This window comes from Macaca mulatta, chromosome 11 (assembly GCF_049350105.2).
Source record: "Macaca mulatta isolate MMU2019108-1 chromosome 11, T2T-MMU8v2.0, whole genome shotgun sequence".
NCBI lineage: Eukaryota > Metazoa > Chordata > Mammalia > Primates > Cercopithecidae > Macaca > Macaca mulatta.
In genome coordinates this window covers 129,261,040-129,288,998 of record NC_133416.1, presented here as the reverse complement: position 1 = coordinate 129,288,998, position 27,959 = coordinate 129,261,040, and the positions used below count along the sequence as shown (strand labels likewise).

At 47.1% G+C, this 27,959-nt stretch overlaps 1 protein-coding gene and 1 non-coding gene across 6 annotated transcripts; both read right to left on the bottom strand.

Moving 5' to 3' along the window:
* Nucleotides 1–41: 41 nt before the first annotated feature.
* PSMD9 (proteasome 26S subunit, non-ATPase 9) lies at nucleotides 42–27,884 on the bottom strand. Of its 5 annotated transcripts, none has more exons than XR_013401620.1 (6): nucleotides 27,687–27,884; nucleotides 21,263–21,365; nucleotides 16,714–16,925; nucleotides 11,949–13,176; nucleotides 746–1,351; nucleotides 42–408 (listed from the first exon to the last, which is right to left on the bottom strand). XR_013401620.1 is itself a non-coding variant. In XM_001096532.5 (6 exons), the coding sequence occupies exons 1-6, from the start codon at nucleotides 27,822–27,824 to the stop codon at nucleotides 381–383; spliced, it is 672 nt and encodes a 223-aa protein (XP_001096532.2). In that variant the 5' UTR covers nucleotides 27,825–27,884; the 3' UTR covers nucleotides 42–380. The 5 variants fall into 5 exon arrangements, 3 of the variants coding, with proteins under 3 accessions (XP_001096532.2, XP_028685852.1, XP_077811693.1); XR_013401619.1 differs by having other exon boundaries at nucleotides 42–447; nucleotides 689–834; nucleotides 13,075–13,176; XM_001096532.5 differs by having other exon boundaries at nucleotides 746–834; nucleotides 13,075–13,176.
* On the bottom strand, nucleotides 7,183–7,243 carry LOC114671172 (U7 small nuclear RNA). Its single transcript, XR_003721061.1, has one exon. It is a non-coding gene; the product is annotated as a U7 small nuclear RNA (small nuclear RNA).
* Nucleotides 27,885–27,959: the final 75 nt, after the last annotated feature.

The window sequence follows — 27,959 nt, the reverse complement described above, 5'->3', positions numbered from 1 at the left end:
TTGAGAGGGTCATAAGAAATTCAGTTGGGGTGACAACAGGGTCATATCAGCACTGTAAAACTCTTTATTAAAAATAATCATCATCATCACACCAGTACCTGCCGGAATAACTTCCGCCCACTTGCCCACAGTTCCTATTTAGGGAATTCCTATTCAGGGCCGTGGCCTAATTTGCGAAAGAGGCCAAGCATAAGTTTTTAAGAATGTCTTAATCCAGGGAGATTACACTAGTGGGCCACAGCACTGCCACCACCCAGAAGTTCAGGCTACAAGCCTCTTCCAGATCCTTATGCTTCAGGGAGAGAAGACAAGGAGGAAATCCCTAGACCCAAGTCCAGGGCAAGGGAAGATGCTTTCCTGTTACTGTTCCTCAGGGACAATCATCTTTGCAGAGGAATAATGTTGCACCTGGAAGAAAGAAGAAAAGGAATGGCGTAAGTTTGGAGGCTCCCTATAGGAAGGTCAGAGGCCGAGCCCTTCTGACCTTTTCACCAATGTTCTTTCATTCTTTTAAATCAAATGCCCAGTGCATGAATGAACCGGAGAGTCCCAGGAGAGACACTGGGGCTCCCTCTGCTTCTACAGCTGTAGTCTCGTTCCTACCACGAGGATTTATCTGCAGTTTCCAAACGAACTGGGGATTCCCATTATTCCCCAATGTCTCCCCAGCCTTCCCCTCCAGCTTCACGTTTAACAAACACTCAAATGATGCCCCAGTGAGAATGAACAGAAACAGACACTTTACCCCAGCAGTCCTTTTCCTGCCCAACGTGTTGGAACAAGTCTAAGCTGGTGTTTCTCCCCGCTGCGGATCACCGTCACATTCAGGGGCTTCTGAAAAGAAAATAAGCTCGTTTTGTGTTCAGCCTTGTTAGTACTCACAGTTACAGGCTAAAATGCTGAGATCCCATTTTTTGCCTATCAAATTGGTAAAGATTTTCATTTTCAGCATAATCCTGTGGTTGGCGAGAAGGTAGGGAACATGGCACTGCGCTCTCAGGGCAGCCAGGGTGCTGACCTTAGTACCATCTTCCTCAAAAAATACGTGTCCCCCCACCAACAATTTTTAAAAGGTATGTCCAAGGTACATAGTACACAATTACAAGATGACATACAAATGAAGTGTTCATTCCAGGGCTGTGTAGAAATCCAAAAACTGAGAACATCAGAAATGTCCATCAATAGGTATTGTTCAAATACAGTACAGAGAATGAAGGGTTTTAGTCAAAACAAAACAAAAACCCCACCAAAGTATGAACCTATTTGATAGCATTTTATTTTCTTTCTTTCTTTCCTTCTTTTTGAGACAGAGTCTCACTCTATCACCCAGGCTGGAGTGCAGTGGCGCAATCTTGGCTCACTGCAACCTCTGCTTCCCAGGTTCCAGCAATTCTCGTGCCTCAGCCTCCCAAGTAGCTGGGACTACAGGCGCCCGCCACCACACCTGGCTAATTTTTATATTTTTAGTAGAGATGGGGTTTCACTATGTTTGGCCAGGATGGTCTCAGAACTCCTGATCTCAGGTCATCCGCCCGCCTCGGCCTCCCAAAGTGCTGGGATTACAGGCGTGAGCCACCGCGCCCGGCCAATAATATTTTCTAAAAGGACACCTGTGTTGCTCTAGCATGTGAAGTTTTCTGGAAGAACATGGAAAAACTTGTTACGAGTGGTTACATCCAGAGAGGATTAGTCCTTTGGAATAAGAGGAAGATGTTTACTTTTATATATTTCCATATCATTAATTTTTTAACCATGAGTATGTATTGCTTTATTTTTCTGAGATAGAGTCTTGCTTTGTTGCTCAGGCTGGAGAGTAGTGGTGCAATCTCAGCTCACCACAACCTCAGCCTCCCAGGTTCAAGCGATTCTCATGCCTCAGCCTCCTGAGTAGCTGGGACTACAGGCATGCAGCATCATGCTCAGCTAATTTTTTATGTATATTTAGTAGAGACAGGGTTTTGCCATATTGGCCAGCCTGGTCTCAAACTCCTGGGCTCAAGTGATCTGCCCACCTCAGCATCCCAAAGTGCTGGGATTTTGGGTGTGTGCCACCATACCTAGCATGTTTTTTTTTTGTTTTTTTTTTTTTGAGATGGGTTCTCTGTCGCGTAGGCTGGAGTGCAGTGGCACAATCTTGGCTCACTGCAACCTCTGCCTCCCGGGTTCAAGCGATTCTCCTGCCTCAGCCTCCTGAGTAACTGGGATTACAGGCACACGCCACCACACCCGGATAATTTTTGTATTTTTAGTAGAGATGGGGTTTCACCATGTTGTCCAGGCTGGTCTTCAACTCCTGATCTCAGGTGATCCACCCACCTCGGCCTCCAAAGTGCTGGGATTACAGGCATGAGCCACCGCACCCAGCCTGTATATAGTACTTTAATTTAAAAAATTAAAATTAAGGCGGGGGGAGTACATACCAAAGAAAATTACAAATTAAAATACGATATCCAGGCATGGTGGCTCATGCCAGTAATCCTAGCACTTTGGGAGGCAGGAAGATCACTTGTGCCTAGGAGTTGAAGACCAGGCTGGGCATGGTGAAACCCTGACTCTACAAAAAGTATAAAGATTAGCGAGGCATTGTGATGTGCACCTATAGTCCCAGTTACTTGGGGGGCTGAGGCAGGAGGATTGCTCAAGTCTGGGAGGTCGAGGCTGCAGTGAGCTGTGACTGCACCACTGCACTCCAGCCTGGGCAATGTAGTAAGATCCCGTCTCAAAAAAATAAAAATAATCAAAACAAGATGCCATCAAAATCTAAAACTTCTATGTATCAAATGACACTACGAACAGAGTGAAAAGGCAACCCACATGACAGGAGAATATACATGCATGCTGGGTACGATGGCTCACGCCTGTAATCCCAATACTTTCAGGGGCCCAGGCAGGAGGATTGCTTCAGCTCAAAAGTTCAAGACCAGCCAGGCAACAGAGGGAGATCTCGTCTTTACAAAAAGTATATATATTTTTTTAATCAGCCAGGTTTGATGGCGCACATCTGTAGTCCCAGCTACTTGGGAGGCTGAGGTGGGAGGATCACTTGAGCCCAGAAGCTCAAGGCTGCAGTGAGCCATGAATGTACCACTGCACTCCAGCCTGGGTGACAGAGCGAGATTCTGTCTTAAAAAAAAAAAAAGAAAGAAAGAAAGAAAAAAGAAAATACATGCAAATCATATATCTAATAAGGATTTAATATCCAGAACATATGAAGAACTCCTATACCTCAACATCAACAAAAAATCTGATTAGAATATGAGTAGGCCTGGCACGGTGGCTCATGCCTGTAATCCCAGCACTTTTGGAGGCCGAGACAGGTGGATCACGAGGTCAGGAAATCGAGACCATCCTGGCTAACACAGTGAAACCCCATCTCTACCGAAAATACAAAAAATTAGCCAGGCGTGGTAGTGGGCGCCTGTAGTCCCAGCTACTCGGGAGGCTGAGGCAGGAGAATGGCGTGAACCCGGGAGGTGGAGCTTGCAGTGAGCTGAGATCGCACCACTGCACTCCAGCCTGGGCGACAGAGCGAGACTCTGTCTCAAAAAAAAAAAAAAAAAAAAAGTTCATATATTAAAGTTAAAAAAAATTTTAGAAACCTTAAACATAGAATGACCACATGATGCAGCAATTAAATTTCTGGGCACATATACAATGAAATGAAAGCAGGGATTTGAACAGATATTGGTACAACCATGTTCACAGCAGCACTGTTCACAACAAAAAGGTGTAAGCAATCCCAGTGTCCATTGACTAATGAATGGATAAAAATAATGTGGTGCATACATACAGTAGAATATTATACAGCCTTTAAAAGGAAGGAAATTCTGACATATGCTGTAACACAGATGAACCTTGAAGACATTATGCTAAGTGAAATAAGCCAGAAAAAACCTATACAGTATCCTGTAATCCCAGCACTTTGGCAGGCAGAGTTTAAGTCCAGCCTGGCCAACATGGCAAAACCTCATCTCTACTAAAAATACAAAAATTAGCCGTGCCTGGTGGCAGGCGCCTGTAGTCCCAGCTACTCGGGAGGCTGAGGCAAGAGAATGGCAGGAACCCAGGAGGCGGAGTTTGCAGTGAGCCAAGATGGTGCCGCTGCACTCCAGCCTGGGCGATAGAGCGAGACTCTATCTCAAAAAAAAAAAAAAAAAAATTAGCTGTGCCTAGTGGCACACGCCTGTAGTCCCAGCTACTCAGGGAGGCTAAGACAGAAGAATGGCTCAAACCTGGGAGGTGGAGGGTGCAGTGAGTGGAGATTGCGCCACTGCACTCCAGCCTGGGCAACAGAGCGAGACACCATCTCAAAAACAAAACAACACAAAAAAAACTATACAGAATGTAAAGATTTCACCTAGATGAGGTCCCTGGAGTAGTCAAATTCATAGAGACAGAAAGTAGGATGGTGGGTGCCAGGGGCTGTGGAAAGTGGGAATGGAGAGTTAGTGTTTAATGGAGATTGGGTTTCAGTTTAGGAGGGTGAAAAAGTTCTGGAGATGGGAGATGGGTGGGGTGATGTTTGTAAAACAATGTGAACATACTTAATGCCACTAAAGCGTAGATTTTTTAATGGTTAAAATGGTAACTTTTTTTTTTTTTTTTTGAGACAAAGTTTCGCTCTTGTCACCCAGGCTGGAGTGCAATGGCGCGATCTCGGCTCACTGCAACCTCTGCCTCCCGGGTTCAAGCAATTCTCCTGCCTCAGCCTTCAGAGTAACTGGGATTACAGGTGCCCGCCAGGACGCCCGGCTAATTTTGTATTTATAGTAGAGATGGGGTTTCACCATGCTGGCCAGGCTGGTCTCCAGCTCCTGACCTCAGGTGATCCGCCCACCTGGGCCTCCCAAACTGCTGGGATTATAGGCATCAGCCACCGCTCCCAGCCTAAAATGGTAATTTTTTTTATTATATATATATTTACCACACACAAAAAAAATATGTCAGGTTTATCAGTGGAATCTCTAAATCTAAGAAAATACAGCATAGGCCAGGCACAGTAGCTCATGCCTGTAATCCCAGCACTTTGGGAGGCCAAGGCAGGAGGATCATGAGGTCAAGAGATCGAGACTGTCCTGGCCAACATGGTGAAATCCCGTCTCTACTAAAAATACAAAAATTAGCTGGGCGTGGTGGCAGGCATCTGTAGTCCCAGCTACTCAGGAGGCTGAGGCAGGAGAATCGCTTGAACCCAGGAGGTGGAGGTTGCAGTGAGCTGAGATCACGCTACTGCACTCCAGCCTGGTGACAGAGCGAGACATCATCTCAAAAAAAAAAAAAAAGTCATTTCCTACCAGATTGTCAAAGAATACCTATGTCATTGCCGAAGACTATAATATAGTTGGGAGGGCTAGAAACAGATGCACTCATGGGTGCTACTTGAGAGAACGTGCACTGGCACAAGCTTCTTGGAGGACACCTTGACAAGATCTATGAAGGGTAAATGTGCACTGCCTTTAACTCAGTAATGACACGTCTAGCAACACGGCAGAAATTCTCCCACAGGCAAGGATACTCACTACACCACTGCTTGTTATGGCCAAACACTGGAAACAACCTAAATGTTGAATATGGGAGGCTGGCTAAGTAAAAGATGGTGAACCGACCAATGGGATATGGTGGGATCATTCAAAGGAATGAAGATACACATGTGCTGACACAGAATTCCCTTCAAAGTGGGCAGAAATGCAGAGCAACATGTACACTAGGCCTTTTCTGTGTCATCTTTGTCAAAAAGCAATCACAGCTAGGCGTGGCGGCTCATGCTTAATAATCCCAGTGTTTTGAGGGGCTGAGGCCGGAGGCTCATTTGAGCCCAGGAGTTCTAGACCGGCCTGGGCAACATAGCAAGACCCTGTCTCTATAAAATGAAAAAAAAATTAGCCGGGCATGGTGGTGCACACCTGTAGTCCCAGCTACCTGGGAGGCCAAGGCAGGAGGATTGCTCAAGCCCTGGAGTTTGAGGCTGCAGTGAGTTATGATTGCACCACTGCACTCCAGCCTGGGCAGCAGAGAGAGAGATCCTGTCCTTAAAAAAAAAAAAAAAAAAAAAGCAGTGGCTGTAGACACACGCACCCACATGCGGAAACTGTGAGGGACATACTCATGTGCTTCCAGTTCTGTCAATGACACCCCTGGGCAGGCTGGAAACCTGGAGGCCTCCTTGACATACTCCATCAGGTTAAGGCTCATGGATTTTACATCCTAAATGTCTGATTGGCCCCTCCCTCCACCCCATTTGTCACAGCCACCATCCTCTCTTGACTGACTGCTACAACTCTATCACCCTCCAATCTGTTCTCTACTTAACATCCAGAGAAGGCTTCTTACCCCTGTCACCCCCCAACCTGGAACTATGCGGTGGCTCCCTTCCGCACCTGAGGAAAAATACAGCACAATCTTTACTAAGGACCACAGGCCTGACCTTAACACCTCCCCGCCTCGCCTCCTCCCCTTCTCTCCATTCTGCTCTGGGCTCCACCCTCCTCTGAGTTCTTTGATCCTCCCACCCCAGGGCCTAAGAAGGATTTTCTCCCTGCCAGCTTTCCCCCGACCAGAGAAACTTCTATACACATCTGAAGGTCACTTCCTGAGGAACACTCCTTCAATCCCAAACCAAATCAGGGTCCCATGATTGACTCTCTGAGCTTCTTAACACTCTTCCTTCCTAACACTTATCAGTGTTCATCATTATACAGCTGTGATTACTTGATTAAGGCCTGGCTCCCCCACCAAAGCACTCCCAAGGCAAGGACCCTATTTGTTTCATTCCCCATTACAGCTCCAGTACCTTGCCCAGGACCCAGCATGTGTAGTGGAAGGCACTAAGGAAGGGAGAGACACAGGACTTTTTAAAAAATTATTTTGGGGTCAGGCACGGTGGCTCATGCCTATAATCCCAGCACTTTGAGAGGCTGAAGCAGGTGGATCACCTGAGGTCAGGAGTTACAGACCAGCCTGACCAACATGGAGAAACTCCATCTCTACTAAAAATACAAAATTAGCCAGGCTTGGAGGTGCATGCCTGTAATCCCAGCTACTCGGGAGGCTGAGGCAGGAGAATTGCTTGAACCCAGGAGGCAGAGGTTGCAGTGAGCCAAGATAGCACCATTGCACTCCAGCCTGGGCAACAAGAGCGAAACTCTGTCTCAAAAAAAAAAATAAATAATTCTTTGGGGAAGAGGGGGCATTTCCAGTGATGATCGGAAAACCTGGTAGACAAATTCTTAGAGCTATAACACTAGGACTTTTATTTGTAAATACAATTGCACTATGTGATTTTAAGGATAAATGTATATTTTATTTATTTGAGACAGGGTCTCACTCTATCATCTAGGCTGGAGTGCAGTGGGGTGACCTTGGCTTACTGTACCCGTGAACTCCTGGGGTCAAGTGTTCCTCCTGTCTCAGCCTCCAGAGCAGCTGGGGCTACAGGCACATGCTACCATGCTTGGCTAATTTTTTTTTTAATATTTTGGGGAGAGACAGTCTCGCAATATTGCCCAGGCTGGTCTAAAACTCCTGGCCTCAAGTGATCCTCCCGCCTTGGCCTCCCAAAGTGTTGGGAATACAGGCAGGAGCCACTGCAACCAGCCTATTTTTATCACTGAGACATAATTTGCATACAATAAAATTCACCATTTAAAAATATACAATTAAGTTAGTTTTAGTATATTCAGAGTTCACTATATTCAATGTAGTTAGTATAAACAACCACCACTATCTAATTCTGGATCATTTTCATCACCCAAAAAGAAATCTCTTATCCATCAGCAGTCACTTACATTTTTTTTTTTTTTTTTTTTTTTTTGAGACGGAGTCTGGCTCTGTCGCCCGGGCTGGAGTGCAGTGGCCGGATCTCAGCTCACTGCAAGCTCCGCCTCCCGGGTTTACACCATTCTCCTGCCTCAGCCTCCCGAGTAGCTGGGACTACAGGCGCCCACCACCTCGCCCGGCTAGTTTTTTGTATTTTTTAGTAGAGACGGGGTTTCACCGTGTTAGCCAGGATGGTCTCAATCTCCTGACCTCGTGATCCACCTGTCTCGGCCTCCCAAAGTGCTGGGATTACAGGCTTGAGCCACCGCGCCCGGCCAGTCACTTACATTTTTTTAAAGATTTTTTTCCTCTTGAAACTGTATGCATTTGATCTAGAAATCCCACCTGCAAAAAGTTCGTTAAAGAAGGCTGGGTGTCGGGAGGCAGAGGTTGCAGTGAGCTGAGATAGCACCACTGTACTCCAGCCTGTGCAACAGAACAAGACTCCATCTCCGAAAAAAAAAAAGGGCTGGGCACAGTGGCTCATGCCTGTAATCCCAGCACTTTGGGAGGTCGAGGCAGGTGGATCACCTGAGGTCAGGAGTTCAAGACCAGCCTGGCCAACATGGTGAAACCCCATCTCTACTAAAAATACAAAAAATTAGCTGGGCGTGGTGACGGGCGCCTATAATCCCAGTTACTCGGAGGCTGAGGCAGGAGAATCGCTTGAACCTGGGAGGCAGAGGTTGCAGTGAGCTGAGATCATGCCATTGCACTTCAGCGTAGGCAACAAGAGAAAAACTCTGTCTCAAAAAAAATTAAAAAAGAAATAGAAATGGATCTGCAAGAGTGCTAATCTTCACAAAACTGCAAACTATCTAAATGTCTCACAATAGAACACTGTGAGGTTGTTTTTTGTGTGTGTGTGTTTTTTTTTTTTTTTTTGACACAGAGCTTCACTCTGTCACCCAGGCTGGGGTGCAGTGGCGTGATCTCAGCACACTGCAACCTCTGCCTCCTGGGTTCAAGCGATTCTCCTGCCTCAGCCTCCCAAGTAGCTGAGGAGTGCCAACACACCCGGCTAATTTTTTTTTTTTTCGAGATGGAGTCTCGTTCTGTGGCCCAGGCCAGAGTGCAGTGGCGCAATCTCAGCTCACTGCAACCTCCGCCTCCCAGGTTCAAGTGATTCTCCTGCCTCGGCAGCCCAAGTAGCTGGGACTACAGGCACGCACCACCACACCCGGCTAATTTTTTTTTTTTTTTTTAGTAGAGATGGGGTTTTACCATGTTGGGCAGGATGGTCTCGATCTCATGACCTTGTGATCTGCCCACTTTAGCCTCTTAAAGTGCTGGGATTACAGGTGTGAGCCACCATGCCTGGCCTAATTTTGTATTTTTAGTAGAGATGGGGTTTCACCATGTTGGCCAGGCTGGTCTCAAACTCCTGACCTCAGGTGATCCACTCGCCTCAGCCTCCCAAAGTGCTGGGATTACAGGCATGAGCCACCACGCTAGGCAAGGTTTTTTTTTTCTTGACTCACAAAACAGATTCTTGATTCTCCAGCTGAGCTCAGGTCCCCTGAGGGAATGAGGCTGAAGCCAGGGAGGCCCTACTCACAACACGCGACCTTCTCCATCCTCCAGCCCACCAAGACAGCTCAGCTTTTATCCAATGACATCTTGGAATTCCCCGAGAAATTTCACATGAAGAAAAAATTCGTTTTGCTTAAAATTGAATAACTGCTTTTATAAAGAAGGATTTATAGGCCTACAAGGAAGCTGAGAATACATTTAACTGGAAAAGACAGATTAAAACCCAGCAGCTCTTCTCAGTAAGGACAAAAAACTGGAAACAACCTAAACATCCCTCACTAGTAAGCGGAAAAATAATCTGTGGTCCAGCTACACCCTGTAGTACTACTTAGTAATCAAAAGGAACAAATTAGGCCAGGGATGGTGGCTCACACCTGTAATCCTAGCACTTTGGGAGGCCAAGGCAGGTGGATGACCTCAGGTCAGGAGTTCAAGACCAGACTGGCCAACATGGTGAAACCCCCATCTCTACTAAAAATACAAAATTAGCCAGGCGTGGTGGCGGGCACCTGTAATCCCAGCTACTAGGGAGGCTGAGGCAGGAGAATTGCTTGAACCCGGGAGGCAGAGGATGCAGTAAGCTGAGATTGCGCCATTGCACTCCAGTCTGGGTAACAGAGTGAGACTCTGTCTCAAAAAAAAAAAAAAAAGACAGAAATGAATTACAGATCCACACAAGAGACAGAAGTCTCAGAATCCACTGTGCTGAGTGAAGAACATCAGACTCAAAAGGCAATATATTGTTTGGTTTTTCTCTCTATGACATTCTGGAAGTTGATGGGGAGGGATTAACTACAAAGAAACCTGAGGCAATTTTTACGGGGTGATGGAATGCTCTCCACCTTCATCGTGGTGGCAATGACATATTACATACATTTGTGAAAACTCACGGGAATGGCCAGGTACAGTGGCTCACTCCTGTAATCCCAGCACTCTGGGAGGGAGGTGGGTGAATCACCTGAGGTTAGGAGTTCGAGACCAGCCTGGCCAACATGGTGAAACCCTGTCTCTACTAAAAATAAAAAAAAATTAGCTGGGTGTGGTGGTGGGCGCCTATAATCCCCACTACTTAGGAGACTGAGGCTGGAGAATCACTTGAACCCGGGAGGCAGAGGTTGCAGTGAGCCGAGATCATGCCACTGCACTCCAGACTGCACAAAAGAGCAAAACTCAATCTCAAAAAAAAAAAAAAAAAAGAAAAGAAAACTCAACTGGGTGCGGTGGCTCACACCTGTAATCCCAGCCAGCACTTTGGGAGGCTGAGTAGGGTGGATCACAAGGTCAGGACATTGAGACCATTCTGGCTAACATGGTGAAACCCCGTCTCTACTAAAAATACAAAAAAATTAGCTGGGCGTGGTGGCGGGCGCCTGTAATCCCAGAGCTTTGGGAGGCCGATGTGGACAGATCACGAGGTCAGGTGATTGAGACTATCCTGGCTAACATGGTGAAACCCCGTCTCTACTAAAAAAAACAAAAAATTAGCTGGGCGTGGTGGCACACGCCTGTAGTCCCAGCTACTCGGGAGGCAGAGGCAGGAGAATGGCGTGAACCCAGGAGGCAGAGCTTGCAGTAAGCCGAGATTGCGCCACTGCACTCCAGCCTGGGCGACAGAGCAAGACTCCATCTAAAAAAAAAAAGAAAAACTCACGGGACCGTACACTGAAAAAGGTGGATCTTGGTGCAGGTAAATTACACCTTAATAATATTAAAATCAACTGGCAGCTCTGTGTGCTTGTAGTCTTTCTGAAGGACACGTGGCTGGAAAGTGGCTGCCTCAGGAGGAGAGGTGATGAAAATGTACAATTGTGATGGTTTCTGTGACTACACTAAAAACCACTTTAAATGGGTGAACTGTGTAGTATGTGAATTAAATCTCAATAAAACTGTTGTAAAAATAATAAAAATAGGCAGGGCACAGTGGCTCACATCTGTAGTCCCAGCACTTTGGGAGGCCAGTTCGAGACCAGCCTGGCCAACATGGCGAAACCTCATCTCTACTAAAAATACAAAAATTAGCCAGGCAAGGTGGAGTGTACCTGTAATCTCAGCTACCCAGGAGGCTGAGGCAGGAGAATCACTTGAACGTGGGAGGCGGAGGTTGCAGTGAGGCAAGATCGCACCACTGCACTCCAGCCTGGGTGACAGAGTGAGACTCCGTCTCAAATAAAAATTAAAAAAATAATAATAATAATAATAATAAATTCCAGATAGACTAAAGGAAAAACAAAAATGAAACAATAAAAGAATTAAAAGCTTTTTTTTTTTTTTTTTGAGATGGAGTCTTGCTCTGTCACCCAGGCTGGAGTGCAATGGCGTGATTTCGGCTCACTGCAAGCTCCGCCTCCCGGGTTCAAGGGATTCTCCTTCCTCAGCCTCCCCAGTAGCTGGGACTACAGGCGTGTGCCACCATGCCCGGCTAATTTTTCGTTTTTTTAGTAGAGACGGGGTTTCACCATGTTAGCCAGGATGGTCTCAATCACCTGACCTCATGATCTGCCCACCTCGGCCTCCCAAAGCTCTGGGATTACAGGTGTGAGCCACCGTGCCCGGCCAAGAATTTATTTAAAAAAAAAAAAAAAAATTCTTTAAGCAGACACAAAATGCAAGAGCCATAAGCAAAACAACTGATAAATTTCACAAAATCATTTTAAACATCCATACAAGTTACAGATTTGATGACAGTATCAGTGCAGAAATGATGGCCTGACCACTAGCAGGGGCACAGGCAACTGTGAGCCATCTCCTGACCTGACCTGGCCTGGCCTGCACTGATGCGTTACAAGTAGATGAACCACGCAGCTGAGCAGGAGTCAAAAAATCCAGAACTGTTGGGTTAACTGGAGACTTCATTTGGGAACCAAAAACTTTAGTTAATAATTTTCCTGGGCTTTGCCACAGTGTCACTCCTGAAAAGTGTGGATCTTTGCTACAAACAACAACAAAAATTCTAGCCTGGACAACATAGCAAGACCCCACCTCTACAAAATATAAAAAAATTAGCCAGTGACGTGGCTATGATGGCACCACCACACTCCAGCCTGGGTGACAGAGCATGACCCTGTCTTTAAAAAAAAAGAAAAAAAAAAAGAAAAGAAAAGATCTCTAAGAAACCTAGTTAAATGAAAACAGAGGCAGGGTAGAGGAGAGGGGAATTTAGGTTAGGGTAGCCAGGAAAGGCCCCCTGAGAGCATGTCACCAGTGTAAAACAGAAAGAGGATGAAGAGGAAGAGCATTCTAGGCAGAAGGAATAGCAAGTGTAAAGGCCTTGAATGGGGCTGTGCTGAACAACACCATGAAGGCAGCAGTCCAGGGCCTCAGCAACACTTCCAGCAACTCCAGGACTATAGACCAGAGGCCGTGTGCTATGACCTGAATGTCTGTGGCCCCCTGAAATTCATATGTTGAAATCCTAACCACCAATGTGATGGTATTAGGGGTGGGGCCTCTGCGAGGTGATTAGGTCATGAGAGGTGAAGCCCCAACTGGGATTAGTGCCCTTATACAAGAGCTCCCAGGGTTCCGATGAGGACATAGCAAGAAGGCACCACCTAGGAGCTAGGAAGCAAGCCCTCCCCAGACACAAAATTGGCTGGTGCCTTGATCTTGGACTTCCCTGCCTCCAGAGCTGTGAAAAATGAACTTCTGTAGTTTGTAAACCACCCAGCCTATGTCATGCTGTTAGAGAAGCCCAAACAGACCAAGACACCAGGTAGCCCCACTCACCCCCTCACTGTGCTGCACCACACTGCCAATGTTATGAAGTGACTGGAAATTCTGGGTGTTCACAGAGCCGAACTCCACAATCTCATCATCCACTTGCAGACCCTGGAAAGGGAAGGAAAAATGGAAAATCAGGCTAGAGGTTCAGTGTGCTCCTGGTGTTCTCTAACCTTCAATACCCAATTTAACGTCAAAGTCACGAGTTTGTTTTCTACAGGGTAGGCTCAGAACAAAGAGGTCAGGGATGTAGACATCTCATGCAGGAAGGGGCAGTGGCTAATGGGGCCACCTCCTCCTTGAGTTCCTTTGAGGGCAGCTCTAGTAAAGATGACCAGGTCTGCCCAATGTCTGAGAGCTGGCAATTACCAGACACTGTGAAGGCCTTGAGGAGCATGGGAAAGGCCAAATGCTGCTCTCTGGGGTCCTAACCCAGGTTCAAGGGTAAGAGAAGGCAAGCCACGCTGGGCCCATTTTATTCAGTGGTCAATATTTAGACAAGACATTTGCCCTAGAAGCCCTCAGACAAGCAGCCACAGGCACAGGGTGGACCCAAGACTAGAGTGACACTCTTGTTCTAGGTCCTAAGAACACAGACGACCACTCATTCACCCCTTTAACAAATATTTGTTGTGGGCCAACTGGTACTGGGGTAGATGCTGTAGATGGGGTAGTGAACGAGATGGAGCTTCTGTGCAACTTACAGACTTGTGATCATTAAAGAAGACTGGTGCCGGGCGCGGTGGCTCAAGCCTGTAATCCCAGCACTTTGGGAGGCCGAGACGGGCAGATCACGAGGTCAGGAGATCGAGACCATCCTGGCTAACATGGTGAAACCCCGTCTCTACTAAAAAATACAAAAAACTAGCCGGGCGAGGTGGCGGACGCCTGTAGTCCCAGCTACTCGGGAGGCTGAGGCAGGAGAATGGCGTGAACCCGGGAGGTGGAGCTTGCAGTGAGCTGAGATCCGGCCACTGCACTCCAGCTTGGGTGACAGAGCGAGACTCCGTCTCAAAAAAAAAAAAAAAAAAAAACAAAAAACTAGCCGGGCGAGGTGGCGGGCGCCTGTAGTCCCAGCTACTTGGGAGGCTGAGGCAGGAGAATGGCATAAACCCAGGAGGCGGAGCTTGCAGTGAGCTGAGATCCGGCCACTGCACTCCAGCCTGGGCCACAAAGCGAGACTCCGTCTCAAAAAAAAAAAAAAAAAAAAAAAAGACTGGTAGGACCAGGGTTTAGGACCCCATTCCACCTGTCAGGAACTATGTATCCTGACACAAGTTACTTCAGGTCTGTGAGGCTTTTTCTCGAGGATGAAATGAGTAAAGATTAGTACCTACCCCAGAAGTGGCTGTGGAATTATATTTAACTACATCTCCACAAAAAAAAATGTATAAGAATGTTCACAGCTGGCTGGGCATAGTGGTTCACGCCTGTAATCCCAGCACTTTGGGAGGCCGAGGCGGGTGGATCACGAGGTCAGGAGATCGAGACCATCCTGGCTAACACGGTGAAACTCCGCCTCTACTAAAAATACAAAAAATTAGCCAGGCGTGGTGGCAGGCGCCTGTAGTCCCAGCTACTCGGGAGGCTGAGGCAGGAGAATGGCGTGAACCTGGGAGGTGGAGCTTGCAGTGAGCCGAGATTGTGCGACTGCACTCCAGTCTGGGAGGCACAGCGAGACTCCGTGTCAAAAAAAAAAAAAAAAAAAAAGAATGTTCACAGCAACACTCTTCATAATAGCAAAAAGTGGTAACAATCCAAATGCCCATTAACTGACAAATGGATAAATAAAATATGATATATCCAGGTAGTGGACTATTATTTGGCCGTAAAAAGGAATGAAGGGCCAGGCATGGCAGCTCATGCCTGTAATTCCAGCACTTTGGGAGGCCGAGGCAGGAGGATCGCTTGAAGCTGGGAGTTCAAGACCAGCCTGGGCAACATAGTGAGAACCCATCTCTAAAAAAAAAAAATGGAAATAAAAAATTAACCAGGCATGGTGGCGTGTGCCTACAGTCCTAGCTGCTTGGGAGGCAGAGGTAGGAGGATCACTTGACTCTGTGAGTTTGAGGCTGCAGTGAGCTATGATGGCACCATGGCACTCAAGTCTGGGTGACAGAGTAAGACCCTGTCTGTAAACAAATGAAGCACTGATCCATGCTACAATATGGATGACTTGAAAATATGCTAAGTGAAAGAAGCCAGTCATAAAAGGTCACATATTATATGATTCCACTTAGAGGAAATGCCCAGAATAGACAAATCCATAGAGACAGAAAGTAGATAACTGCGTGCAGGGAGCTGGGGGATTGGGAAGTGATGGCAAATCACTATAGAGTTTCTTTACAGGAACAATGTTCTGAAATTGATTATGGCTGGGCATGGTGGCTCATGCCTATAATCCCAGCATTTTGGGACGCCAAGGTGGTAGAATCACTTGAGCCCACAAGGTGGAGACCAACCTACGCAACATAGTGAAACCCCTTTTTTTTTTTTTTTAAGACAGAGTCTCACTCTCTCACCAGGCTGGAGTGTAGTGACACGATCTCCACTCACTGCAACCTCCACCTCCTGGGTTCATGAGATTCTCCTGCCTCAGCCTCCTGAGTAGCTGGGATTACAGGCACATGCCACCACACCCGGCTAACATTTGTATTTTTAGTAGAGATGGGGTTTCGCCATGTTGGCCAGGCTGGTCTTGAACTCCTGACGTCAGATGATCACCCACCTAAGCCTCCCAAAGTGCTGGGATTACAGGCGTGAGCCACCGCACCTGGCTGAAAATTTTTTAAATAGAAATAAAATTGATTGTGGTGATGCATAGCTCTGTGATATACTAAAAAACACTAAACACTTTAAATGGGTAATTTTTTTTTTTTTTGAGACAGAGTCTCACTCTGTTGCGCAGGCTGGAGTGCAGTGGCATGATTTTCATATTTTTAGTGGAGGCGGGGTTTCACCATGTTGGCCAGGTTGGTCTCGAACTCCTGACCTCAAGTGATCCACCGGCCTTGGCCTCCCAATGTGCTGGGATTACAGGCGTGAGCCTGTAATTTTTTTTAAGACAAGGTCTCACTCTGTCACCCAGGCTGGAGTGCAGTGGCACAGTTACAGCTCACTGCAACCTCGACTTCCTGAGCCCAAGTGATCCTCCCACCTCAGCTTTCCAAGTAGCCTCAGCCTTCTCAAGTGTTGGGATTACAGGCATGAGCCACTGTGCCCAGCCTAAGGTTTTTTTTAACACACCACATAACATGCATAACTAATTCATTTGGCAGGATGCCATTCTCATTTTCATCATTCAGTGCCCAGCTAAAATAAGCCCCAAGAAGAGATCCTCTCCCTCTCTTGGGACATTTATCATCTTCTGTCACTGGGAACAGGTCACTCCCCCACCAATGTAGTGGGCAGCCGGGGCTGACCCCTCTCTAAAACTCTGCCCCCAGCACAGGGCTGGATACACAGCAGGCCTCACTCAGTGTTTATTAAATGAGTAACTGAACTCAGCACCGCAGCATGGAGACAACTAGTCTGAACTCAGCACCGCAGCATGGAGACAACTGGTCTGTCTTTCCACACCCCTGAAGGCTACCTGACCCACAGTGTCCCCTGGGCATGGACTTGAGTGGCCAACCCCTGGATTACCGCAATGCTGGCTGGGGAGCCAGGGCTGATGCTGTTCACTTTGGCGAAGGCCTGTGGAGGGCCCTGGCTCTCACTCTGGTCCAGTTTGCGGTTCATGGCCTCTTTGTGGGCCTCAGCCATGTCCCGGGCCTGCTTCTCCTTGTCACGAGCGTGCAGCTGGTGCAGGGCCTCCTCCACCTGCTTCATCACCGCCTTGTGATCATTCTGCAGGCCTGGAATGAGAACCACACATCAAGGGCCAAGGAAGACAGCGGAGGACACAAGACTCCTACGTTCATTCACTGAAGAGTTAACAAGTGCTTACTACATGCCAGACATGCAGCTAGAGGCGAAGAGGAGTCTCTGACCAAGACAGAGGACATTCTCTCATGGAATATTCAGTCCTGCAAGGAGCAGCTCCAGAATAAGTAATTACAGTAACATCCGATGACTGCAGGGAGGCCTGGCCAGCAGGAGAGTCTGCCCTTCCTACTCTAGGAGATGAAGGAAAACTTCCTGAAGGCAGTGCTGTCTCGGGTGAGCCCTGAGAGGTAAGCAGAAGGAAGGTAACGTCCAGCTGAATCCACAGGCATGAACTCAAAGGCATATGAGGGGCTGGCACTGTGGTCATGTGAATGAATGACTCAGGCTGGGGGTAATCAAGATTTCACTTTTCTCTGAAATCCTCTAGAAGGAAAAATGCTGCATAAGCCGGGCACAGTGGCTCACGCCTGTAATCTCAGCACTTTGGGAGGCCAAGGCAAGAGGATCACGAGGTTAAGAGATTGAGATCACCTAGCCAACATGGTGAAACCCCGTCTCTACTAAAAAATACAAAAATGAGCTGGGCGTGGTGGCATGTGCCTGTAATCCCAGCTACTTGGGAGGCTGAAGCAGGAGAACTGCTTGAACCCGGGAGGCGGAGGTTGCAACGAGCCGAGATAGTGCCACTGCCCTCCAGCCTGGCAACAAAGCGAGACTTAGTCTCAAAAAAAAAAAAAAAAAACAATGCTGCGTAAGCCTGGTAATCCTGGAGACACTCAGTCCAGGAGAGGGAGTCCACAGGGAGGTGGCCAAAGGGCACCCCTGCTACAGGGCTCCTGCCAATTGGTGGGGTTTGGGAGGAAGAGCCCATGCCATGAAATCTTTGATTTTTCCAGAAAAGCTGAAAATGGGAATGTCTGAAGTGAAATTCTCTGATTTTTCAGTACAGACAGCTAATTCAAAATGTTGTGAACCACCATGGCAATCTGCAGGCCACGCCAGCACAGCAGCTGGTATTTTGATACCCTGTGCCTGTCAGTGGGCTTGCCATACTACCTGACCTGCCTCCTCTGCCACTGTCACTTTAGAGCAAAGGTGAGACCCTCAGTCGTTAAGGGATTCAAGTTCTCAACCCACAGGAGCAGATGTGGGAAAAGAACCCAGATCTGAACAAGTGGAGACATGTGCCTGGGAGGCAGACTTACATAACACATGGTCACTTTCACTAGAAAACCCCCCCCCGATGAGAGGTCCACAGCATCCCTAGAATCTGCAATGCCTGGCACACAGGAAGTGCTCAATACACAGCTACTAGGGAATGGAGCGAATGACTATTTACAACATATTACAATTCTAATCAAAATGTTACTGAAAGGGTTTTTTTCAGTACAAAATGTTTCTGCAGTATATTTCAAAACACAAATTTGCAATTACAAACATACCATATTAATATAAGCTGTTGGCCAGGTGCAGTGGCTCACGCCTATAATCCCAGCATTTTGTGAGGCTGAGGCAGGCAGATCACCTGAGGTCAGGAGTTCAAGACCAGTCTGGCCAACATGGTGAAACCCTGTCTCTACTAAAATATAAAAATTAGCAGGGCTTGATGGTGGATGCTTGTAATCCCAGCTACTTAGGAGGCTGAGACGGGAGAATCATTTGAACCCGGGAGACGGTGGGTGCATTGAGTGAGCCGAGATCGTGCCACTGCACTCCAGCCTAGGCGGCTAAGTGAGATTCCATCTCAAAAAAAAAAAGAAAAATTAGTCAGGTGTGGTGGTAGGCACCTGAAATCCCAGCTACTCGGGAGGCTGAGGCCAGAGAATCACTTGAACCTGGGAGGTGGAGGTTGCAGTGAGCTGAGATCACACCACTGCACTCCAGCCTGGCAAAGAGGAAGACTCTGTCTCAAAATATATATATATACACACACACGGATATGTATATTTTGCATATATACATATGTGTGTATATACATAAATATATACACATACGTGTATATATATACACACATACATATGTGTGTATAAAATATATATGTATATATTTATATAAGTATGTATAACACATGTATGTTATGTATTATACATGTATGTATAACATATGTTAACATATGTGTATATTTTATATATACACATACATATATACATATATTACATATACATATACACATATGTATATTATATATACATATATACACATGTGTTTTACATTTATACACATATATATTTTATATATACACACACGTATATTTTATATATACATACATATATGTATATATATTATATATATGTATATATGCTGCTAACAACACAGGAGACTACATACAGAAGCCAAAGGACCTCTGCATTATTTTCCAATTTTTTTTTTTGAGCAGAGTTTCGCTCTTGTTGCCCAGGCTGGAGTGCAATGGCACAATCTCAGCTCACTGCAACCTCCACCTCCTGGATTCAAGCGATTCTCCTGCCTCAGCCTCCCGAGTAGCTGAGATTACAGGTTCGCACCACCATGCCCGGCTAATTTTGTATTTTCAGTAGAGATGGTGTTTTTCCATGTTGGCCAGGCTAGTCTCGAACTCCCGACCTCAGGTGATCCGCCCACCTCGGCCTCCCAAAGTGCTGGGATTACAGGCGTGAGCCACCGCGCCAGGCCATTATTTTCCAATTTGTATGTAAATCTATAACTGTTCTTTAAAAAAGTTATTTTGTACAATAAAATAAACTTGTGAGAATATTCTTTTTTTTTTTTTTTTTTTGAGACAGAGTTTTGTTTGCTGTGTCACCCAGAGTGGAGTGCAGTGGCGCTATCTCGGCTCACTGCAACCTCCGCCTACTGGGTTCAAGCGATTCTCCTGTCTCAGCCTCCCGAGTAGCTGGAATTACAGGCATGTGCCACCACATCCAGCTAATTTTTGTATTTTTAGTAGAGACAGGATTTCACCATGTTGGTCAGGCTAGTCTCAAACTCCTGACCTCAGGTGATCTGCCCGCCTTGGCCTCCCAAAGTGCTGGAATTACAGGCATGAGCCACCACACCCGGCCAAGAACAGATTTTTCAAAAAAAGACCAATAAGGAATTACTCAGATTTTTTTTTTTTTTTTTTGAGATGGTCTCTTGCTCTGTCACCCGGGAGGTGGAGGTTGCAGTAAGCCAAGATCGTGCCACTGCACTCCAACCTGGGTGACAGAGTGAGACGCTGTCTCAAAAAATAAATAAATAAATAAGATGTGATGCAGATGGAATCAAGATTCAAATAGATTAAAGAGGAGTTAGTAACTGAAAAATGTGGAGGATAAATGTTAATAGGACTCTGTGGTGGAGACGGTTGTCTACCTATGGCTGAGTGGATAACGGCCTCCAACACATCCACATCCTAGCCCCTAGAACCTGGGAATATGCCACCTTACATGGCAAAAGGGGCTCTGAAGATGTGATCAAGGACCTTAAGATGAGGACATGATCCTGGATTATCCAGGCAGGCCTGGTGTCATCACAGAGGTCTTTATAGGTGCAAGAGGGAGGCAGGAGAGTGAGAGACAGAGATGTGATGACAGAATCAGAGTGAGGGAAATGCAATTGCCAGCTTTGTAGATGGACAAAGCCATGAGCCTAGGACAGTGGGCAGCCTTTGGAAACCAGAAAAGACCAGGAAACAGGTTCTCCCCTAGATCCTCCAGAAGGAGCCAGTCCTGCCAACACCTTGATTTTAGTCAGTGAGACCCATCTGGATTTCTTATCTCCAGTTACTAAGTCTGTGGTCATTTGTTATGGCAGAAACAGAAAACAAATATACTATCCAATCTGTACTCTCTCCTAGCTCTTTAATTAAAAACAAATCATGCCTGTAATCCCAGCACCTTGGAAGGCCGAGGCAGGAGGACCACTTGAGTCCAGGAGTTCAAGACTCACCTGGGCCACTTAGCATGACTTGTCTCTACTAAAAAAAAATTAGCCGGGCACAGTGACACACGCCTATAGTCCCAGCTACATGGGAGGCTGAGACAGGAGGATCACTTGGAGCCTGGGGAGTTGAGACTGTAGTGAGTCATGTTAGCGCCACTGCACTCCAGTGTGGAAGACAGAGCAAGACCCTGGCTCAAAAAAAAAAGGGAGAGAAAATGAAACCAGAAATATAGAAGCTTAGAGTCTAGCCCATTCCTTTAGTTCTCAGTCCTTGGAGGGGGATAAGATAATCCCATCAAGGCAGAAGAGAAGGCAGTGGATAACACAGATCCTTGGTTTTATTTGTATGCCTTTAACACTTCCCACCACAAGGCAGGGAAAGTCCTCTAAGAGGGCCACTCACATATGATGTTGTGCCGGGCGGTGCGGACTTGGTACAGGTCCACGTCTGACCGGGGGTAGCCCTCACAGTCCACCAGCGGCTCGTTCATCCCAATGCCTTTTTGCTGGAGGAAAGAAATGTGGTTAAAAGGTGCTCATGGGTGTAATGTCCCCAGGATGTCTTTCCCAAGACCCTTCTCCTCTGAAGTAATAATAAAGGTGACAGTATCAGTGTCACATACCGATCACTTAGACCAGGGGCTCTATTCATGTCCTCACAACTACCCTGGGGTGGGCACCGTGTCTTTCATTTTTTGTTTTTATTTATTATTTTTTATTTTTTTTTTTTTTTGAGACGGAGTCTCGCTCTGTCGCCCAGGCTAGAGTGCAGTGGCCGGATCTCGGCTCACTGCAAGCTCCGCCTCCCGGGTTTATGCCATTCTCCTGCCTCAGCCTCCTGAGTAGCTGGGACTACAGGAGCCCGCCACCTCGCCCGGCTAGTTTTTTGTATTTTTTAGTAGAGACGGGGTTTCATCATGTTAGCCAGGATGGTCTCGATCTCCTGACCTCGTGATCCGCCCGTCTCGGCCTCCCAAAGTGCTGGGATTACAGGCTTGAGCCACCAGGCCTGGCCTCGTTTTTTATTTTTAATGCAAGTAATGCATGATTGCATTCTTTTTTGAAGTTAACACAGTGCCGATAAAACCAAAGACTCCTTTGAGCATCATCCCCAAGGCCAGCCTCTTCCTCCCCTCCTTCAGACCCTCCTTCCCACAGGTGGCTGACACCTGGCCGCTGGCCCTGGAAGCTAGAGGGGAGTGAGAAGTCCAAACGGCATCCAGCTGTGGCAGGGCTTTGAGTCTTCTGAAAATAAAAAGATCTAAAAGGCCTTTCCAAGAAGGAAACAGTGATAGCACCAGCTGCCTCCAGGGAGAGGAACTGGGTGGCTGGGTGACAGGGCAGGGAGAAAGAAGCTCCACTTTACGTCCCTCTGTAGGTTTTGAATTTTGCCTTTGGGAATGTATTCTCTATTCAAAACAACCCTTTCTTTTCTTCTTTTTTTTTTTTTTTTTTAACATTTTAAAGATATGAGTTGGAGGAGAGTACACAAAAGCAGTGAAACCAGTCGCATGGCTCAGGGGAGGGGCTGTGCAGTTGGTTAGACTTTAATTTGAATCTCAATTCTGCCGCGTACAAGCTGGACATCCTTAGCTGAGACCTTCTCCTCTCTAAGCCTCAGCTTCCTCAATTATAAAATGGGAGTAAGAGCACTCGCCTCCCTCCTTACCTGCTGCAAGACCTAATGAGCTGACCCACAGAGTACTCAGCACAGTGCCACATGCATACACAACGCAGTGGGTTCAAGAGTGGCCCCCAAAAACAGATAACCACATGCTAACCCCTAGAACCTGTAAATATGACTTTATTTGAAAAAGAGTCTTTGTAGATGTAATTATGTTAAGGATCTCGAGATAAGCTCATCTGGTGGCTGGTGTCCTCAAAAAAGAAAGGCAGAGGTAGGTGTGGGACAGAGAAACAGGAGGAAGGCCATGTGAAGATGCAGGCAGAGCAGTAAGCCAAGGACCACCGGCAGCCACCAGAGGCTGGGAGAAAGGCCTGGAAGCTTCTCTCTCAGAGCCTGTAGGAGCCAACCCTGCTGACATCTTGATTTCAGACTTCTGGCCTCCAGAGCTGGCACAGAGTAAATTCCTGTTTTAAGTCACCAACTCTGTGGTGTTATGGTGGCCCCAGAAAACGATTATGCACAGTCATAGTCATAAACAGTGGCCGTAAGGATTAGTCAGTCCAGGGACAAGTTGCCAGTGTACGCAGGCACTGAGAAGAGCCTTGCTCCCTTTCTCTCTGGAAGCCTCCGGGTTACACCCAAACCTACTGTCCACTGTGCAAGGAGATAGTTCTCCATACTCCCCTAACACAGGATTCACCATGACACTGCAGAAATGCCCCAGGGGCTAAAAACCTGTATCTGCTCCTGCCTTCCCACAGTGATTAAGAGTTAACCAGCCTTTGAGAATCAATATCACATTGGATAATGCTTCTCAAAGGGTGGGATCCATAACACTGGCAGCTCACACACAGGGCATTAAATAACCCTGAATCAAAAATACATATTCCTTTCCCAATTCTCTTCAATCCTTCAATTGTCAAGGCAAAAGTGTCCATTTGGTGCTGGTCTTTGCAACACCCCAGTTACTTGCTATCTCTAGGACCCTCCATTTTTATAAGTTTTATTGAGATATAATTCAGATACCATATAACTGACTCATGTAAAGTATAAAAGTTAACGGCTTTTGTGTTTGTTTGTTTGTTTTGAGACAAGATTTCTTTCTGTTGACCAGGCTGGGGTACAGTGGTGTGTTCATAGCTCACTGCAACCTTGAACTCCTGAGTTCAAGCAATCTGCCTCAGCCTCCTAAGTAGCTGGGACCACAGGTACATGTCACCACACCTGGCTAATTTTTAATTTTTTGTTTTAAGACAGAGCCTTGTTCTGTCGCCCAGGCTGGAGTGCAGCGGTGCGATCTCGACTCACTGCAAGCTCTGTCTCCCGGGTTCATGCCATTCTCCTGCCTCAGTCTCCCGGGAGTAGCTGGGACTACAGGCACCCGCCACCTCACCCGGCTAATTTTTTTGTATTTTTAGTAGAGACGGGGTTTCACCGTGTTAGCCAGGATGGTCTCGATCTCCTGACCTCATGATCCGCCCGCCTCGGCCTCCCAAAGTGCTGGGATTACAGGCGTGAGCCACCGCACCAAGCCTTTAATTTTTAATTTTTTGTAAAGATAGGTTCTCACTGTGTTGCCCAGGCTAGTCTCAAACCCCTGGCCTCAAGTGATCCTCCTGCCTCAGACTCCCAAAGTCCTGGGATTATAGGCATGAGCCACCACACCTGGCCACTGACCATTTTTATTGATCATATTTTCTTTGGAGAAATGTTTATTCAGATCCTTTCCCTGTCTTCTAATTGGTTCTCTTTTTATTATTGAGTTATAAGAGCTCTTACTATAGCCTAGATACTATCCTTTTATCAGAGAAATGATATGCAAATATTTTCTCCTATTCTGGAGCTTATCTTTTCACTTTCTTTACTAAGTCCTTTGAAACACAGTTTTAAATGTTGAAATCCAACTTATCATTTTTTCTTTTGTAGCTTGTGTTTTTGGTGCCATATCTAAAAAGGCTTTGCCCAATCCAAGGTCATGAAGATTTACTCCTATGTTTTATTATACGAGATTTATAGTTTACAGTTTTGGCTGCCCACTTTTTTTTTTTTTTTCCTGAGACGGAGTCTGTCACCCAGGCTGGAGTGTCATGGCGCAATCTTGATTCACTGTAACCTCCACCTCCCAGGTTTAAGCGATTCTCCTGCATCAGCCTCCCGAGTAGCTGGGATTACAGGTGTGTATCACCACGCCTGGCTCATTTTTGTATTTTAGTAGAGATGGGGTTTCACCACATTGGCCAGGCTGGTCTCGAACGCCTGACCTCAAATGACCCACATGCCTCGGCCTTCCAAAGTGCTGGGATTAAAGTCGTGAGCCACTATGCCTGGCCTTTTTTTTTTTTAATTAAAAAAAGAGACAGCATCTCACTCTGTCACCCAAAAGGGAATGCAGTGGTGCAATTATAGCTCACTGCAGCCTCAACATCCAGGGCTCAAGCAATCCTCCCGCCTCAGCCTCCCAAGTAGCTGGGACTACAGGCATGCACCACCATGCCCAACTAATTTTAAAACTTTTTTTTTTTTTGTAGAGGCACAGTCTCGCTATGCTACCGAGGCTGGTATTGAACTTCTGGCCTCAAGTGATCTTCCCACCTTGGCCACTCAAATAATGAGCCACTGTACCCAAACCCTTTTCTTTTTTTGAGACAGAGTCTTGCTCTGTCGCCCAGGCTGGAGTGCAGTGGCAGGATCTCAGCTCACTGCAACCTCTACCTCCCGGGTTTGAGTGATTCTCCTGCCTCAGCCTCCCAAGTAGCTGGGACTACAGGCATGCGCCATCACGCCTGGCTAATTTTTGTTATTTTTAGTAGAGTCGGGATTTCACCATGTTGGCCAGGCTGGTCTCAAACTCCTGACCTCAGGTGATCCACCCGCCTCAGTCTCCCAAAGTGCTGGGATTACGGGTGTGAGCCACCACGCCCGGCCCAAACCCACTTTTTAAAAACAAACAGAGCAGGGTTTCAGGCTGAAAGCCTTCAGCAAGCAACAGCAGCCAGCCAGAAGCAACGAACGTGCCATATCAACCTGCAAAGCATCTGACCTTATATTTAAGAGAAAAGATTCTCATTTTCCATATGTAGCCGAGTTTTGAAATTTTCTTTCAAAATACATTTATGGGCAAGGCACTGTGGCTCATGCCTGTGACTCCAACACTTTGGGAGGCAGAGGCAGGAGGACTGCTTGAGCCCAGGAGTTTGAGACCAGTCTGAGCAACAGAGCAAGACCTCGTAGCTACAAAAAATATAAAAATTAGCTGGGCATGGTGGCACGTACCTGCAGTCTCAGCTACTTGGGAGGCTGAGGTAGGAGGATTGCTTGAGCCCAGGAGGTTGAGGCTGCAGTGAGCCAAGATGGTGCCACTGAACTCCAGCCTGGCCAACAGAGCGAGACCCTGTCTCAATAATAATAATAATAATACATTTATATAAGATTAAAAGTAGCTGGGCGCGGTGGCTCACGCCTGTAATCCCAGCACTTTGGGAGGCCGAGGCGGGCGGATCACGAGGTCAGGAGATCGAGACCATCCTGGCTAACACGGTGAAACCCCGTCTCTACTAAAAATGCAAAAAATTAGCCGGGCGAGGCGGCGGGCGCCTGTAGTCCCAGCTACTCGGGAGGCTGAGGCAGGAGGATGGCGTGAACCCGGGAGGCGGAGCTTGCAGTGAGCCGAGATCGCACCATTGCACTCCAGCCTGGGCGACTAAGCGAGACTCTGTCTCAAAAAAAAAAAAAAAAAAAAAAGATTAAAAGTAGATCTATTTAAATAAAAATATAAAAGGAATAACAGTACAAGTGGTATATGCATATAGTATCCTGCATGTGGTAGAAAATAAACTAAAGTTTGAGAAATTGCTGGTAATTCGCTTGAAAGCACAGGTTCTGAATGGAACAGACCTGAGGTCTGAATGCCACTTTAAGCATACAGTCAGTACCCAGTAAAATGGTTCTCTGGCCCTCCGTATGAAACTTCATCTTATGGCCAGACGCAGTGGCTCACACCTGTAATCCCAGCACTTGGGAAGGCCGAGGTGGGCGGATCACCTGAGGTCAGGAGTTCAACACCGCCATGACCAACATGGTGAAACCCTGTCTCTACTTAAAATACAAAATTAGCCTGGCATACCAGCCCACGCCTGTAATCCCTACCACTCAGGAGGCTGAGGCAGGAGAATCATTTGAACCCGGGAGGCGGAGGCTGCAGTGAGCCGAGATTGAGCCACTGCACTCCAGCCTGGGTGACAAAGCGGGACTCTGTCTCAAACCAAAAAAAAAAAGAAACTTCATTTACATCACCTAAAATGCATTCCATCCCACCCTACTTGGGCGTAATTAATTGAATCTTCCTCTGCGAACTGATTTGTGATTTTATACTAGGTGGCATAAGAAAATCTGCATCAGCTTTTGAGCCAGACCCATCGCTGCCAATTCCAACCTGCATGACCTTAGATAGGCGTTTGCCCCACTCTGGGCCTCAGTTTCCTCCTTATGCAATAAGGATGAGCCTTATTTGTCACTCAAAGTCCGGTCCTTAGACCTCTAGCATCAGCATTGCTGGGAGTTGACTACAAATGCAGAATCTGATCCCTTGCCTCAAACAAAATCTTCATTTTAATAAGATCTCCAGGTAATTCACATACACACTGAAGTTTAAGAAGTTATGATGCAATCAGCAAATGCCAGGTGCAGTAGCTCACGCCTGTCATCCCAGCACTTTGAAAGGCCGAAACGGGAGGATCGCTTGAGGCCAACAGTTCGATACCAACCTGGGCAACAGAGCGAGACTCTGTCTTTACAAAAAATACAAAATTAAGAGAAGGCAGTCAGCGAAGCACATGACAGCTGTTCAATCACCAAGTAACACCTGTTTCCCCCTCCCTAAAATGGAGAAAGTAACAGCATCCATCTCAAAGGGTTGTTGTGAGGATTAAATGAACTCAACAATGCACAGCACTTAAACCAGCGCCTAGCACACAGTAGGGCTCCATAAACGCTTGCTGGATATCAATATAGCTAACTGTTAAGTTACTAAGGTTCTTTAACTGCCTTCTTGTGCCGACAGAGGCCGCACTTGCAGCGCCTTGGGCCTCCCAGGGAGAAGATCCATTGCGGAACGCCCAAGTTGAGGCGGCCCTGGCTTCCCAGTCCTCCAGAGACGGGGGGCCAGGTTAGGCGACCTGGGGCGCCCCGAACCCACACTCACGCTTTCTAGCACGTCATAGTTGGCCTTGATCTGCGCCTCTATCTCCTCCTTGCGCCGCATCAGCTCCTGGACGTCGCTGACAGTCACGGCGCCGGCCTGCGAGGAGCCTCCGCTCTGCCTCGCTTCCTCCTCAGACATAGCGAACCTCGGGCCGCGATTCCACACACCCGGCTCCCGGGCTACGGACGACGCCCCAGTAGACCGTAACTACGGCTCCGCCCATGGGCCAAAACACCACAGCCGTCCGCGAGCGCGACAACAGGCAAGGGGTGG

Excerpts from the sequence above, each read along its gene's own strand:
- PSMD9 (XM_001096532.5), bottom strand. The coding sequence starts at position 27,824 with ATGTCTGAGGAGGAAGCGAGGCAGAGCGGAGGCTCCTCGCAGGCCGGC. Across the intron at positions 13,177-16,713 it reads GCTCCCCAGCCAGCATTGCG|GGTCTGCAAGTGGATGATGA; the intron begins GTAATCCAGGGG and ends TTCCCTTTCCAG. Across the intron at positions 409-745 it reads GCAGGAAAAGGACTGCTGGG|GTGCAACATTATTCCTCTGC; the intron begins GTAAAGTGTCTG and ends TCTTTCTTCCAG.